The 16,833-nt window shown below is 40.7% G+C and overlaps 1 protein-coding gene across 1 annotated transcript in view; it reads right to left on the reverse strand.

Moving 5' to 3' along the window:
- Nucleotides 1–15,567, reverse strand: part of LOC136886624 (alpha- and gamma-adaptin-binding protein p34) — a 115,365-nt gene extending 99,798 nt beyond the window's left edge. The window contains exon 1 of the mRNA XM_067159429.2: nt 15,363–15,567. Coding sequence (XP_067015530.1) covers nt 15,363–15,429 — 67 coding nt within the window. The 5' untranslated portion in view covers nt 15,430–15,567. The remainder of the gene's footprint in view (nt 1–15,362) is intronic.
- Between the last annotated feature and the right edge of the window lie 1,266 nt (nt 15,568–16,833).

A 16,833-nucleotide genomic window follows, 5' to 3' on the forward strand; every position in this document is an offset into this window, starting at 1 on the left:
TGTTAAAATTTATGAACCAAGTTCCCAATACCTCTGCATGGTACATGAAATTGTTGATTGAGCACAGTGTAACAACTTAGCCACATAACACAAGTTACATCCACCCTCTGAGCTCAATGGCATCTTCCCTCCTGTACCGTAAGTGCTGCTTAATACTGAGTACAAGGTCAGAGAATTCCCTCCCTCAGGCATGGAGGTAACAATTAGGGTATTGAAACAAAGCTTTGCATTCTTGTGATAGGCAGTAATTTTAAGCTGTATAACATCATACCTTTGGAAAGGTCTATTGTTGGTCATTATTGCCTATGGTTGAGTTCATTCCATTTGGCAATCTTTAGGAACATTTCCTAAGATTCAGTACATAGTAAAAAGTTTCCTAGGAGAGCATGAGAAATGTTAAAATTTATATTATATTTCAGTTTTCAAATATCTTGGTGTTCTTTGCTCAGTGCAAGTCAGTCCTGAAAGAAAATGAATATTTTCTCCTTCACAACAAAGTCTTACCCTATACTAGCTGATTTCTGTATGTTGCAATGCCTCCAAATACAATAGGAATTAAATATCTGATTTACTGTTCAAGTCAGAAGTATGGAACACCTCGGCATTTATCCCTTAAAATAGCCTAAAATACGATTTTACTACATGACGTCATTTGTATACAGTAATGTAAAATCATTCTTGGACATTGGCAAACATTTAATTTCTTTTAAAGACACTGTGAATACTGTAAAACAAAGCCAAATTACTCCAAATCAAAAAGGAACACAATATTTTAAACATTTCAAAATTGCTCATTAGTTTTATCTCTATTCCTCTGACAAAGATCATAAGATCTGGTTACTTTCCTGAGCAACTAAAAATACAAAAACAAGTGACAGGTCATAATGTAGTAGTTATGGTTCAGTCCTTGTTGTTCTGACTTTCTCAATTTTGTTGAATATGTAATATTAGCACAAATTTATTAATATTTTGTGTCCAATAAACTTTTGTCAATCAATCATTCAATCAATGATCTGCATTTAGGGCTGTCGCCAGGTGGCAAATTCCCTATCAATTGTTTAGCCATCGGGCGAGTTGGCCATGCGGTTAGGGGCGCACAACTGTGAGCTTGCATCCAGGAGATAATGGGTTCGAATCCCACTGTCGGCAGCCCTGAAGATGGTTTTCCGTGGTTTCCTGTTTTCACACCAGGCAAATGCTGGGGCTGTATCTTAAGGCCATGGCCACTTCCTTCCAACTCCTAGGCCTTTCCTATCCCATGATCGCCATAAGACCTATCTGTGTCGGTGCAACAAAAAAATTGTTTACCAAGCTTATTCTTAAAAAGTTTTCAAAGATCTTGGAAATTAATCGTACATTTTCCTTGATATTTTACACCAATCCCTTACTCCTCATCCTATAAATGAATATTTGCACCAATTTGTCCTCTTGAATTCCAACTTTTCCTACTTTTAAAAGCTCTGCTCAAGCTTATTTATCTGCTAATGTCATTCCACGCAACCTCTCCAATGACAACTCAAAACATACCGTTTAAAACTAAGAAACAATGTAAGGTTTTGGTCCACCCAATCAATACACATCACTTTACAAGTGAACTGTTTAATTAAAAAACATATTTAAAATGTAAGGGACATGTTTCATCTCTATTTGAGACTTCAAAAGCCATAAATCACGTGGTAGATTACAAAACTCAAAATTCAGAAAATGACAAAAATGGAAGAACCCAAATGCCTTTTTAAGGACTAATTGAGAAATGCGAAAGATATATATATATATACACACACACATTATTTACACAAAATTGACCTCACTTCTTGCACAAACTTTTGTCTTCAATGTTAAAAAAAAAAATGGAAAATAACTTGAAACTGACAAGCCTGTCATAACGTCTCGTACGGAAACAATGTCCACTGTTGCCGACAGTATTGTAATGGTTATAGCGCCCGTCATGCTAACTTGCTATCGGCCCCACCCCCCTTACGCTCGTCCGCGCCAATCACGAGCAGCACTTGTGCTGGGCGGGCCCTTCTCTCTTCTGTCCGTGGTTGCGCCGCATGGGACGATGGAAATTACTCGACTATTAATCTCGCGAGGTTCCCGGATTCATAGAGCATTCCGACTGTTCTAGAAGGGCTGGCACAGGTATATAAGAGCAGTTACTTGCCTGTAGACAGTCAGAGTTAGTTAGTGAGTGAGTGAGAGCGAGATTGAGTTCGCTGGTGTGAGTTAGCGAAGAGCGCAGTCAGTGATAGCCTGGGCTGAGATGTCAGCCTGATGGAGTATCTGCGTGTTGGAGTCGAGAACTCCTTCCTGTTTCCCCGACGTCGTGTGTGAGAGTCCCTTGAGGCCGCTGCTGGAGAAGAACCTTGGATGTTCTGGAACAGCGCAAAGGGAACGCTGGATGCCGACGTGTGCTGACTGCGAACAGAGTTCGACGGGTTGAGTGAATAGCGGATACTATCCCAACCTGTGAGACTGAGGTGTAGGCTCTGGACCGTGACAGTGCTAACGAGTGTGACTGAGTGGCTGAGTGAGTGTAGTGTAAATAATCGATGACTGTGTGTGTGTGTCATTGTAGATGAAACACGAGAAACTAAGAGAGAGAGCGCGAACCGTGTAAGTGTACTTGTGTAACTAGTAATCTCGGCTATCGTCTGTGTGTGTGTAAATCTGTAATTGTAGTGCTAAGTTAATAAATCTTAGAAATAGGACGTTACCAGGTTCCGTAGTCATTTATTTACTTATTTACCCCGCAACACGCTACAACTGGCATCAGAAGTGGGATGGACAAGTGCGATAAACTGGGATAATTCTTACGTTAAAACTGGTGTCAGAATCGAGTACCTGGTAGCGAATTTTGTAGTCGACAGAAATTTCTACTAGCAAAATTAATTCTGAACAGCTTCACATCCGTCTAAGCAAGTTTAGTGAGCTTAAAAACAAAATCTTATCTACCTATGGCGAACTCAGTGAACTGAGATCTGAGTGGAGATCAAACCCGGACCAATTGAAAACAGACTCAAGTGAACGGAAGAGCGAGCAGTTAAAGTCAGAAAACGAAGTGCGCTCTCTCGAAACCGAGGCCAACAATGAGGATGTGCTGGATGACAACGAACCGGACGAGAAGGGATCCGAAGAGATGCCCGCGGTTGTGGAGTCCGGAGTTCGAGGCCCAGCGGTGGACGTGAGTGCCCTGCGTACAGAAACGATGGCTATGGAGACGCGAAGGAATCCGGCTAGCAGCGACGATGGCTCCACCATCGTGAAGTGGGAAACCCTACAGGACGACGGGATTACTTCCAAGAGAACATGCCGGACCCAGTTCGAGACCGGATCGACGTCCAAGAAGAGTGCCGAATACCCGATCGCCAGACTACGTGTACAGAAGATGACAGTTCAACGCAGCCCACAGCCAAGTTCGAACTACGAGGAGGTTGTGGGAGTGCTCGACGTGCGCTGCGATGTCCAGCAACCAGGAGCCACCTACCGAGTCCAGCTGCAGGAGGGGATTCAGCGCACTGATATAACGCTGCGGGAATTTGATGCCGAGATCGAGCGACCAGGAGACGTGATTATGGAAGAGTTATCCGGAGGTGACACCAAACTCGAGGCGGCTGAGACCTATGATAAACTACGTGGCACTGAGATCCGTCCAGGGAGGATGATCGGCAGGAAATAGAACCACGATGAGATTCTGACGATGGCCCATGAGACAGAGGCAGCGATTGCAACGGCACAGCTGGAGGGACCCCTATTAGGAGACGGAGCAGGGATGGAAGACGAACCAATGACCAACGAACGAGGATGCCACCTGCCCAGGACACTTGTTCCGGCACGAAGCTGCGTGCCGGTGCGAACATCAAATTCTGCACCCCGGAAGAAAAGAAAATTTAGCAGGGCTAAATCTGGAACGAGCAAACCAGTCCCGGGCATCACACCAGAGGACTACGAAGGTGCTCAAGCCCTGAAAGTTAACGCAGGTGTGTAGGAAAGGAAAACAACCGAAGTTCCAGCTGCCACACAAAGACTTACTGATCGTTATCAACGGGAACTAGGACACCGTCGACCGAACCCAGCGGATCCCCCATGGGAAGGTGGTGGCCAACCAAACGAACCATCTTGCAGAGTATCGTGGAACAGCTCGGGACGAGCAGCCTTAAGGAGGGGGCAATGTAATGGTTATAGCGTCCGCCATGCTAACTTGCTATCGGCCCCACCCCCCTTACGCTCGTCCGCTCTAATCATGAGTAGCACTTAAGTGCTGGGCGGGCCCTTCTCTCTTCTGTCCGTGGCCGCGTCGCATGGGACGACGGAAATTACTCGACTATTAATCTAGAGTCTTCTATCTCGCGAGGTTCCTGGATTCATCGAGCATCCGGACTGTTCCAGAAGGGCTGGCGCAGGTATATAAGAGCAGTTACTTACCTGTAGACAGTCAGTGAGAGTGAGTTAGTGAGTGAGAGCGAGCGAGATTGAGTTCGCTGGTGTGAGTTAGCGAAGAGCGCAGTCTGTGATAGCCTGGGCTGAGATGTCAACCTGATGGAGTATCTGCCTGTTGGAGCCGAGGACTCCTTCCCATTTCCCTGACGTCATGTGTGCGAGTCCCTTGAGGCCGCTGCTGGAGAAGAACCTTGGATGTTCTGGAGCAGCGCGAAGGGAACGCTGGGTGCACGTGTTGAGTGAACAGCGGATACTATCCCGACCTGCGAGACTGACGTGTAGGCTGTGGACCGTGACAGCGCTAACGAGTGTGACTGAGTGAGTGTAGTGTAAATAATCGATGACTCTGTGTGTCATTGTAGATAGAACATGAGTAACTAAGAGAGAGAGCACGAACTGTGTAAGTGTACTTGTGTAACTTGTAATCTCGGCTATCATCTGTGTATGTGTAAATCTGTAATTGTAGTGCTAAGTTAATAAATCTTAGAAATAGGACGCTACCAGGTTCCGTAATAATAATACCAATATAAATGGTCCGTTATTGGACATTATAAATTTTCCAGCTAGCTCATTCTTGGTTGCCAGCGTTTCGCCCTCGTGTGCTAGGGTGGGCTCGTCAGTTGGTACCTAGCACACCTACCAATACGCTGGCCAGTGCATACTGTGGAGGCCACTGCGTACGCTAACTGGAGCCACCGGCAGTGCCAATGCACTAAGAGACTTTGTCTCATCACTAAAAATTGATGCCCGCAAACACGTTATAGTATTTAAAACTGTTCAAAATGTATTTAATTGTTGAGAAAGCATAAAAGAATAAATATAGGTACACATATTTAATAGGACAATATAATACATCTTGCAAATGATCTTTCAGCAAAGTTAAATATGAATGACCTCTCATCCGTTTGAGAGGTCCAAACCACCTCAATCTGTTCTGTTCCAGTTTCTCATTTAGTTTTGGCAGATTTTTGTATGTCTTCCTATCTCACTCTATTCCTCCTTGACTTGTGTACCATACTCCTCAGGAATTTCATTTCAGCTGCCTGCACTCAACTCTTATTTGCCTGGGTCAATGTCCAGGTTTCTACTGCATATGTTAATATAACTAAGTAATTCTACTAGACCTAATTTCCATATCCAATATTCCATTTTCTGTTAATTCACTTCCCAAGTATTTTATGTGTTCTACGATTTCCAGTTCCTTGTCTATAATTTTGATAGCTCCTTTTATTTCTTTACTTCCTCTTCTAATCACTAGGGGCCAGATTCTTATGTAATTGCATATTTTATTCCTTTACTTGTAGACCACTGAAAATTAAAATTTTTTTGACAAATTGCTGTACTAAATTGGGTTTCATTTTATATATTCTTAGTAATATGTATTTTACACATCATGTGAAGAATGTAACTTTTTTACATATATACAATATTAACTTTATTTAATAATGGTTATTTATTTCATTTCCAGAGCACGAGGGCAATAGGAAATTACCTATGATAATAAATTGTGCAAAATACTCAGCGATTTACAGCCTTGTGGTAATGACCATTAAGAAGTCAAGTCTATATGATCTAAGACTGTGGTTAGCTGGTTCAAGTCCCGTTGGTCGAATAAATTTTTAACCATCAGAATGTTGGCTGGCACGGTAGGAGAGGTGGTGGTATACAATTTCTAATCACTGGATTGCATGTCAAAAGTCTGGATTCAATTCCAAACTTCTCCACAGTGTCCATAAGGAGTGAGGGCACATGATGCTGTCGATGATAATTTGTCCGTCGGATGGCGATGTTAAGCCTTGAACAAATCGCTTGGTGTTATTCGACAGGAACAGGCTATGTGCCCGCACCGGGTTTCACCTTCCCCCTTCCTACCATCCTATATCACATCATTAACTCCTCTGATGAGGTTTACATCAGTAAAAGAATCCATTCATAAAAACTCGCAACGATGATTCATCTCAATTCATGCCCGACCTGGTACAGAAACAGGCCCAAGGGTTGGATATAAACTCTGAGATTTACAGTGCATAGCATTCTTTTTAAATTTTTTAAGTATTTTTATTATGCCTCTAATTTGATTATTTAATAAGTAACTATACTTACTATCAAATTCAAAGAACAGTAGACTATGTAAATTACCTAAAGCAACAAAGATAACTCTTGTCATAAAATCTGGAGGTATTTAGAACAATTTTACTGTCTTATATCATAATGTAAGGAATACACGTACAATTTTTGTAAATATAATGCATTAGTATAATACATATTTTATGAATATTACATACAGTATTTCACTTATATTTACTGTTTTTCAATGCACATATTTTGCACTTTGATATTACATAAAAGTCCGGGATCTACTCATCACCATTGTCTTGCTCTTCTCTGTGCTGATCCTCAATCCCCATTGTTCAATCCTTCTATTTGGTATATTCAGCTGTTGTTCATCTTCTCACCAGATCACAACATCTGCAAACATATCAATCATTCCCTTATATAATCTTCCGTTGCAGCTGTTACAATGTCATCCATCACCATTATGAATAACACACTCCCTCATTTTAGCCCATTGTCAATTCCAAACCATTCTATTCTGCTCTACCCACTGCTGTCTTCATATAGCCACAACCGCTATCATATATTGCTTTTATCATTGTTATTAGCTCCTTGCCAATGCCTCTGTGTGTCAGGCTTTCCCAAACTTTTGATCTGTGTATGCTGTTATATGCTTTTCTAAGCCTATAAAAGTCATTACTACATATCCTTCCCATATTCTCAGCTCATTTCCATGATCTGTCTCAGAATGAAAATGGATTCTATTGTTGACCTTCCACTTCTGAATCTAAATTGTTCCTCTTGTAACTGACTTTCCACCTTTTCTCTAATTCTTCTTTCCAATACCCTTTCCATTATCATGCCAACATTGGAGAGGATGGTGTTTCCCTGGTAAATACTGCACATCCTATCTCCTTTCTTCAATACTGGTATTCCATCCCCCCTTTTTCCAATCCTTGGGCACCATTTTTCTCCCTCCATACACACTTGAGTATTCTGCAAGTCCACTGGAATCCCACTGCTCCTGCAGCCTAGATCATTTCTATGGGTACTTCCCACAGCTTTTCCAATCTTCATCTCTTTAACTGCCTGATTTCTTCTGTTACTTCTTCTATTCTTGCTGCGTGGATATCTTATCCACAAATCTGGTTTCTCATTTTCAACAGTTCACTGAATTATTCTTTCCATCTAATCTCTTCTGGTTTTGTCAGTATTACTCCTTTATTCTTCATAAATCCTGTGTTCACCATTACATTTCTACAGTTTCTTACAATTTCAATTTTTTTCCCTTTAATCTCCCTTTATTTCCTGGGTGAGTGTTTCCCAACTTTTCTTCTGCTACTACTTTTTTGCAAACCCTTTTTAGCTTCTATGTACCTTGCTCTACTCTCTCCAGTCTTTCTTTTGTTTTCCATTCCTCCCAAGTTTTCTTTCTTTCCTTTACTTTATCTTTCACAATGTTCTGCCATATGTTTTATCTGCTCACCTTACAAACGCACTCTTAAAATTATTACATTCCTGTTCAACATGACTAATATCTGTCCTTAGTTTCAGTTTTTGCAATTCTTTTCTGAACCTCCTTTTTCTTCAATCTCCAGACCCTAATCCTGCTTTCTGCTTTATCTTGTAGTTTTGTGATCTTGCCTGCTTTCAACTTTGCTACCACTGCATAATAGTCACAACATAGCTGCAACATCCATAAGATCTTTCCAATGTTATTTTTGAAATAATATGTAATCAAACAATGTATTTGTTCTTCTGTCTCCTCACATCCATACCTGGTAATCTTCTATTCTTATTCCTGAACCATGTTTTCTATTATTAGTTGGTTCCTCTGGCAGAAGACCATTAATATATCCCCTTCTTGCTTCCATATCCATATGCCCCCAGAATCTCTTCTCTTCCTTGTCTTTCTTCTAATTTGTGCATTCAGATCTCCCATTACAATAACTTCCTCGTTTTCTATGTACCAGTATTTCTCCACTTCTTCCAGGAATTGTTCCGTATTCTCTTCTTTATTTCCAGTTTATGAAGCATGTACTTTGAACAAATCGCGTGTTCCTGTCTCAAACTCTATCCTCAGATGTGATCCTTCTATCACTGTATTCCTTCATCTCCTCCACATATTCCAGGACATTTCTTCTAATGATACTCCTACTCTGTTTACTGCATCCTGTCCTCCACTGTAAAACTGCCGATGCCCTTCCTTCAGTTTTCTCTCCCCTCTTCCTCTCTACTTTATTTCACTAAAACCATGAACTCCATCAGCTCTAAATTATTTTAACCATAATGGTCATATATGTTTTCGGTTAGTAAGGCATGCTACAGGTGGTACAGTACACGACAATTTTGTCTGTTTGACAAACATTTAAACCGTTAAGAGAAGTATATACACCAAACTCATTAGCTGCAGTCACTTAAGTGCGGCCAGTATCCAGTATTCAGGAGATAATGGGTTCGAAATCCCACTGTCAGCTGCCCTGAAGATGGTTTCCCGTAGTTTCCCATATTCAAACCAGGCAAATACTGAGGCTGACTTTAATACATAGGTGACCGGATCCGAACGGAGGCTGTTACACCTTGTTGACTGGATAGTTCGGCAAGCCTGCAAGAACAAATTTACACTGCTGCACTCAAACTCATGTAACGTGAAAAGTATTCTAGATATTGACCTCAAACTTTTAAATTACAAACTGGATTATCTTTTGAGAAGCCACTGACTGTATCTGTACCTACTACAAGTACTATCTATACTCTACTTGTGTGCATCACAGTCACTGCTGTATTCCAACACACGACATTGTTGTCCAAGATATAACACAGAAGGACCAAAGGCACTGTCAGAACCACTCACATAATTAGAAATATCTAATTCACTGTCTCCAGGTACATCTGATAATCTGTCTGCACAAAATTCATCACAAATATCCATATCTGTTAGCAACTGCATGTGCTGCACCATGTTGACAGCTGCACTGAAGCTCCAAAGAATAACTCGACACTTCCAATATTATTTTGTTATGAAGGTTTAAAGAAAAGAAGATAGAGCAATAGTTGCCTTATAGGCCCTACTATTTATTCCATGACTTCACTGTTTAAAACTTATAATTTTGCCACCAGATTGTAGCAGCGATCAAGGAATGCATTACAAGTATGTTAAACTTCTTGGAGTACATCTTGACTCAAAGCTGACATGAGAATACCACAATAACCCTATTTGTGTCAGATTATCCCGAGTAGTACACCTAATCAGACATCAGAAGCATGTAGTAAATGAAGCACATGTCCATTCGGCATATTCTGCATTTTTTCATATTATTTCTGGGTATGGTCTAGTATTTTTGGCATCAGTTTGCACATAGGTTATTTTAAAGTTGCAAAAGAAACCTACTGTATTAGCACAAAAGTTTGCATTCCCCCTTACTCTCACTGTAAACCACTGTTCATTGAACTGTCTATCCTAACAGCACCATAATCAATTCATACATATATAATCTTCTGGTATGGTATATATGAAATGCAAGCCCAGTAAATGATTTCCCATGATGCTGCAACACCAAACACACCTATGATACCACGACAGCCTATGATCTCGATATGCAATGGTGTAGGTTAAAGAAAACTCAAAAATGTCATATCATCTTAAGTATAACCCTATAAAATACATTAGGTCAAGAAGCCATTGTATTTGTTTAAATATAACGTGTATAATGTTATTTAAATGTGCTATGTTTAACTGTAATGGTTCATGGTGTGGGTTACTGTAGTCACGTCCTAGTTCGTGAATCATGGACAACAGCTGATTTTTTGCTAGGGGCTTTACGTCACACCGACACAGATAGGTCTTATGGCGACGATGGGATGGGAAAGGCCTAGGAGTTGGAAGGAAACGGCCGTGGCCTTAATTAAGGTACAGTCCCAGCATTTGCCTGGTGTGAAAATGGGAAACCACGGAAAACCATTTTCAGGGCTGCCGATAGTGGGATTCGAACCTACTATCTCCCGGATGCAAGCTCACAGCCGCGCGCCTCTACGCGCACGGCCAACTCGCTCGGTGACAACAGCTGAGTGGCCTAGTAAGTGGTCCTGAGAATCGGAATACCAGTTGCTATGGAATGGGAGTGGGCATCTCGGACATATTCTGAGTCATGGCCCTCCTTGTGCTCAGGCAGCTAGGACTATACAATCCACCAGTGGTCCATAACCCATTAGAGGAGAGATCCTCACTTGGACTATGTGCAAGTAGGGTAGCATCCTGTTTCACTAATTCACCGAGCTCTTCCATTTGACAGGCGAGGGACGCCTTGGAAACAACTTTGCGAACGAAATGGAATTCGATGGGGAGCTATCAATATTAATGGGGCTTATGGAAGAAAGAAAGTAGAAATGGCTGAGTCAGCAAAGAGGATGCATCTGGATGTGCTAGGAGTAAGTGATATACGGGTAAGGGGAGGTAACGAGGAAGAGATAAGAGTTTGTAAAGTGTACTTGACAGGTGTTAGAAAGGGAAGGGCAGAGTCTGGGGTAGGGCGCTTTATCAGGAATGTCATTGCACACAACACAGTTTCTGTTAGGCACGTAAATGACCGAATGATGTGGGTAGATTTGGCAGTTGGAGGAATTAGGACGAGAATTGTCAGTGTATTCACCATGTGAGGGTGCAGATGAGGATGAAGTTGGAAATAGAACTGAAGGATACGAAAGGGTGATTGGTAAATATGGGGAAGATATGGAAGCTAATGGGAATGGAAAGCATTTACTGGACTTCTGTGCTAGTATGGGTTTAGCTGTTACGAATACATTCTTCAAGCATAAGGCTATTCACCGCTACACATGGGAGGCTAGGGACACCAGATCCATAAGAGACTATATCTTAACAGAATTCGAATTCAGGAAATCTGTTAGGAATGTATGAGTTTTCCGGGGATTTTTCGATGATACAGACCACTATCTGATCTGTAGTGAACTAAGTATCTCTAGGCCTAGGGTAGAGAAAGTGAAATCTGCCTGCAAACGAATAAGGGTAGAAAATCTCCAGGATGAGGAAATTTGACAGAAGTACATGGATATGATTAGTGAGAAGTTTTCAACAGTAGACAGTAAGCAGGATCAGGATATAAAAAGAGAATGGGTGGCATACAGGGATGCTTTAATAGACACAGCAAGGGAATGCGTACGAACAAATGTGTGTAAAGATGGGAAAAGGCAAACATCTTGGTAGAATGATAAAGTAAACATAAAAAGAAGGCTTATCAGAAATGGTTCCAAATAAGAGCAGAGGCAAACAGGGATTGGTACGTAGATGAAAGAAACAGAGCAAAACAACTAGTTGTTGAATCCAAAAAAGAAGTCGGGGGGAAAATTTTAGCAATAACCTAGAAAGGCTAAGGCTGATGACACACGGAGCGGTTTTTGCCGAGTCGGTGCATGTTTCTATTGTATCAAATGGGATGAAACAGACACAGCGGTGCTCTCCAACAGGCGGCAGATTTTCAGACTTGGCCTGTCATTTAGCTGGCGGTGCAGCGAGCGTTATGCAGACTTTGTGCGCGCTCTAGCGCCATTGATTTAATACATTCAGCTGAATCACGGCCGACTTCATGCGTCGCTCTAGCGAGGGATCCAGTCGGCCGTAGCTGAATTTACGTGGCGATTGCATCACTGGTAGGTATTCCTGTATTAGATATCATGAAGTATCTTTGAAATTCAATAATATACACGTAAAAGGACATATAGAGTAAGTAGACTTTTGGACTAAGAATACGAACAATAATTTTTTTGGTTTTTTTTTGCTAGTTGCTTTACGTAGCACCGACACAGATAGGTCTTATGGCGACGATGGGACAGGAAAGGGCTAGGAGTGGGAAGGAAGCGGCCGTGGCCTTAATTAAGGTACAGCCCCAGCATTTGCCTGGTGTGAAAATGGGAAACCACAAAAAAACCATTTTCAGGGCTGCCGACAGTGGGGTTCGAACCTACTATCTCCAATTTATTTTTATATAATGTTAGCTAGCTTCCTCACCTAACGTCACGCTCGCTAATGTGTTTTGTCCACTACCTGCTCGACACGCACCCGATGACTGCTTATAAGCAGCCAGTTTAGATGCAGATCGAGCAGGAAGTGGTTTCGTCACAGTCGGCAAAAACCGCTCTGTGTATCAATCACAGGCGGTGGCCGACGCGGCTGCTGACTTGGCAAAAACCGCTCCGTGTGTCATCAGCCTAAGTCAAGCAGCTGGGGAAACCTTTCTGGACAGTAATGAAGAATCTTAGGGAGGGAAAAAGGAAATGAACTGTGTTTTGAGTAATTCAGGTGACCTCATAATAGATCCCAGGGAATCACTGGAGAGGTGGAGAAATATTTTGAACATCTTCTCAACGAAATCTTCCTTGTGGCGTTGCGGACAGCCAAGCTCATGGGGAGGAGGAAAATATTGTTGGTGAAATTACGCTTGAGGAAGTGGAAAGGATGGTAAATAAACTCCATTGTCATACAGCAACAGGAATAGATGAAATTAGACCTGAAATGGTGAAGTATAGTGGGAAGGCAGGATAAAATAGCTTCATAGAGTAGTAAGATTAGCATGGAGTGTTGGTCAGGTACCTTCAGATTGGACAAAAGCAGCAATTGCACCTATCTATAAGCAAGGGAACAGGAAGGATTGCAACAACTATCGATGCATCTCATTGATTAGTATACCAGGCAAGGTATCTTGGAAGGGAGGGTTCAATCAGTAGTTGAGAGGAAGTTGGATGAAAACAAGTGTGGTTTCAGACCACAGAGGGGCTGTCAGGATAAGATTTTCAGTATGCGCCAGGTAATTGAAAAATGCTACGAGAGGAATAGATAGTCGTGTTTATGTTTTGTAGATCTAGAGAAAGCATATGACAGGGTACCGAGGGAAAAGATGTTCGCCATACTGGGGGACTATGGAATTAAAGGTACATTAATAAAAGCAATCAAAGGCATTTATGTTGACAATTGGGCTTCAGTGAGAATTGATGGTAAAATGAGTTCTTGGTTCAGGGTACTTACAGGGGTTAGACAAGGCTGTAATATTTCACCTTTGCTGTTCGTAGTTTACATGGATCATCTGCTGAAAGGTATAAAATGGCAGGGAGGGATTCAGTTAGGTGGAAATGTAGTAAACAGTCTGGCCTATGCTGACGACTTGGTCTTAATGGCAGATTGTGCCGAAAGCCTGCAGTCTGATATCTTGGAATTTGAAAATAGGTGCAATGAGTATGGTATGATAATTAGCCTTTCAAAGACCAAATTGATGTCAGTAGGTAAGAAATTCAACAAAATAGAATGTCAGATTGGTGATACAAAGCTAGAACACGTTAATAATTTCAAGTATTTATGTTGTGTGTTCTGCCAGGATGGTAATATAGTGAGAGAGATTGAATCAAAGTGTAAGCTAATGCATGAGCTTGCAGTTGCGATCGACAGTATTCTGTAAGAAGGAAGTCAGCTCCCAGACGAAACTATCTTACATCGGTCTGTTTTTAGACCAACTTTACCTTACGGGAGCGAAAGCTGGGTGGACTCAGGAAATCTTATTCATTAGTCAGAAGTAACAGACATGAAAGTAGCAAGAATGATTGCTGGTACAAACGGGTGGGAACAATGGCAGGAGGGTACTTGGAATGAGGAGATAAAGGCTAATTTAGGAATGAATTCGATGGATGAAGCTGTACGCATAAATCAGCTTTGGTGGTGGGGTCATGTGAAGCGAATGGAGGAGATGTTACCTAGGAGAATAATGGACTCTGTTATTGAGGGTAAGAGAAGTAGAGGAAGAAATGTGTTTTTCCACCATTCAATACACAATTTATTTTAATAGATTAAGCTAGTACCGGTTTCGGCTCTTTAACAGCCATCATCAGCTAGTACATGTTTTGTTTTAGCCATTAGACAATACACAAGTTGTTATTGTATTAGGCATCTGGATGTCTAATGGGGGATGGAATAATAGCATATAATTAAAATATCAGTGGTCAGGTTAAAAAGTTATAAATAGAGCATGAGTATGTAAAACATATTAAAAACACACAGGTCACAATATATAACATTTAAAAGGTTTCAACACATTAAAATTGTACATATAGGTAGACACTTGTTAAAATTTTCAATTTATGTTATATGAATTCCATTCTTCTGTCCTCTGTGCAGATCCTTCTAAGTAATGTTGATTTTAGTTGTGTAGGGTAATCTTCGAGGACATTTTGAAACTAGTGTACGTCTTATTGATGTGGGCCTTTGTCATGATGAAATTTCGTTATGTTATATATCCCAACTTGTGATATACTATGGCAAGTTTCAATACAGCAAACAGCAGGTCTCGAGCATGTATTTAGAAGTAGTCGGTGGTAACACTTCTCTCGTCTATGTTTGTTCTTGTAGTTATAGTTGTTGTGGAAGTCTTGTGCTGATGTGTTTGAAGGCTTAAATTACAAGTACTAGTACTTTTGTGGAACATACCTATAAAAATTCACTGGTAATTTGTAAGTATGGAGTAGTAAAGTACAACTGTAGAAAATTATTTTGTGGAACAGAAACTCTGGTATTTGTACTAGTTACTAGAGAATTTACTTGTAATGTACAAGACCATACTTTTCTGGCAGATTCCCTACCTCTTGTTTTCCTAGCCTTTCTGAAATGATTTCAAAGAAATTGGAAATTTATTGAACACCTCCCTTGGCAAGTTATTCCAATCCCTAACTCCCCTTCCTATAAACGAAGATACCTTCCAAAATAATCGAAGACACTACTTATATAACTGAAAAATACATAAAAATACGCATTTATAAACATAAATCTAACCTTCCAGTCTTTGCCAAGATTCATTTATAGTAATACTTACACTTGATGATATCTTCAGGCTGTGTATTCGTACAACTCGCAACAACAGCACACGGTTTCGAATCCATGCTCGAATACTATGATAAATACAGGATTCCAACAGTACACACCCCGATCCTTAATATCACTTCACGTTTTTTCCACTTCGCCTAAAACTCTCCCGTTCCAGTGACAGATACGGACACGAAAAGGAGGAAAACTATCGATAGTTATCGATAGCGACCATTATTTCTTTCTTTCTTGCGGAGATTGGTTGGGATTGAATGTTCTGTTTCCCAGTCACAAGCCGTTCTTAATATTGCCGTCAAGACTAGCGTATATGCTTGCAAAAGAACGCTTTTTCATAGAAGATATGAGGTACATCCTACAGCTACCATTTACACCACAAGCAGAAGAAGTCCTAAGGAAATACAAGAAGAAATATGGCCGGAAATTTTCACAACAGAAGCCATGCTAGACCGAAGATGGAGTGGACCAAACCAGGTTTCGCGTAGTGCCATTACTAGACTATCTGTACATGGATTTCATCATAAATTGTGCATGAAAACATACTTCCATGACCCAGACGAAGACTGCTTATGCAAACTATGCAACAAAGTGTGTGAGCGTTATCATTTTACAATTTGTACACAGAGACACAAGACTCTAAAGGAATACAGCAAAGAATAATGTATTTTGTATCTATTTGATCAGTGGATACTAATTTTATGCACGTTTGTGCGCTCTTTCCTTAATAATAATAATAATAATAATAATAATAATAATAATAATAATAATAATAATAATAATAATAATAATAATGCACTTAATTCGCTTTTAGGTTACACACGCATCACTAGTAGTCTTTAGAAACATAAAATACTTGATAGCATGTAATAGAAGGAAACGCTATATGACCTACAAAAAAGGGATGTGGGGAACGCCCTTGCAACTTATAGAAGTGTCACTTCCATGCATTCGTGAAACAACTGAATGTCTATAGCGTAATTACAATCGTATTCGAGTGGAATTAAGATAATCGTTAAGAATAGTGATGATTTGTGGTGAAGGTTGGAATAGCAAGACTGAAACTCGCGTGGGCAAAGGTACGTGAAGACTGATTAATTTCCGCATTAAGAGTCTCTGTTGAGGCGCATATTGGGGACATTGAAAAAATAAATGATCACTGTCTCCATTATTGTATCCACAAGAACAAGATGGGCTATTTGCTATGTGAAACCGATGTTGATAAACAGGGGTTAGCGAATGATTAAAGGGTAATCTTATAATATTAATAATATGGCGTCGCGTGTACGTACCATTGACAAACCATGGTTGTTTCGGAATGGTAGGCTGCAATTGATAATAGTGATGTCCTTTCGTACCGGCAGAAAGTCGCCATAGTGTATTCCACGCTTGATGAGCATCCCTTTTAATACGTGAGAAGAAATCGGAAACCGGGATTTAAACTTGCAATAAATGTGCGATATCAG

Source organism: Anabrus simplex, chromosome 1 (assembly GCF_040414725.1).
Source record: "Anabrus simplex isolate iqAnaSimp1 chromosome 1, ASM4041472v1, whole genome shotgun sequence".
Taxonomy (NCBI): domain Eukaryota; kingdom Metazoa; phylum Arthropoda; class Insecta; order Orthoptera; family Tettigoniidae; genus Anabrus; species Anabrus simplex.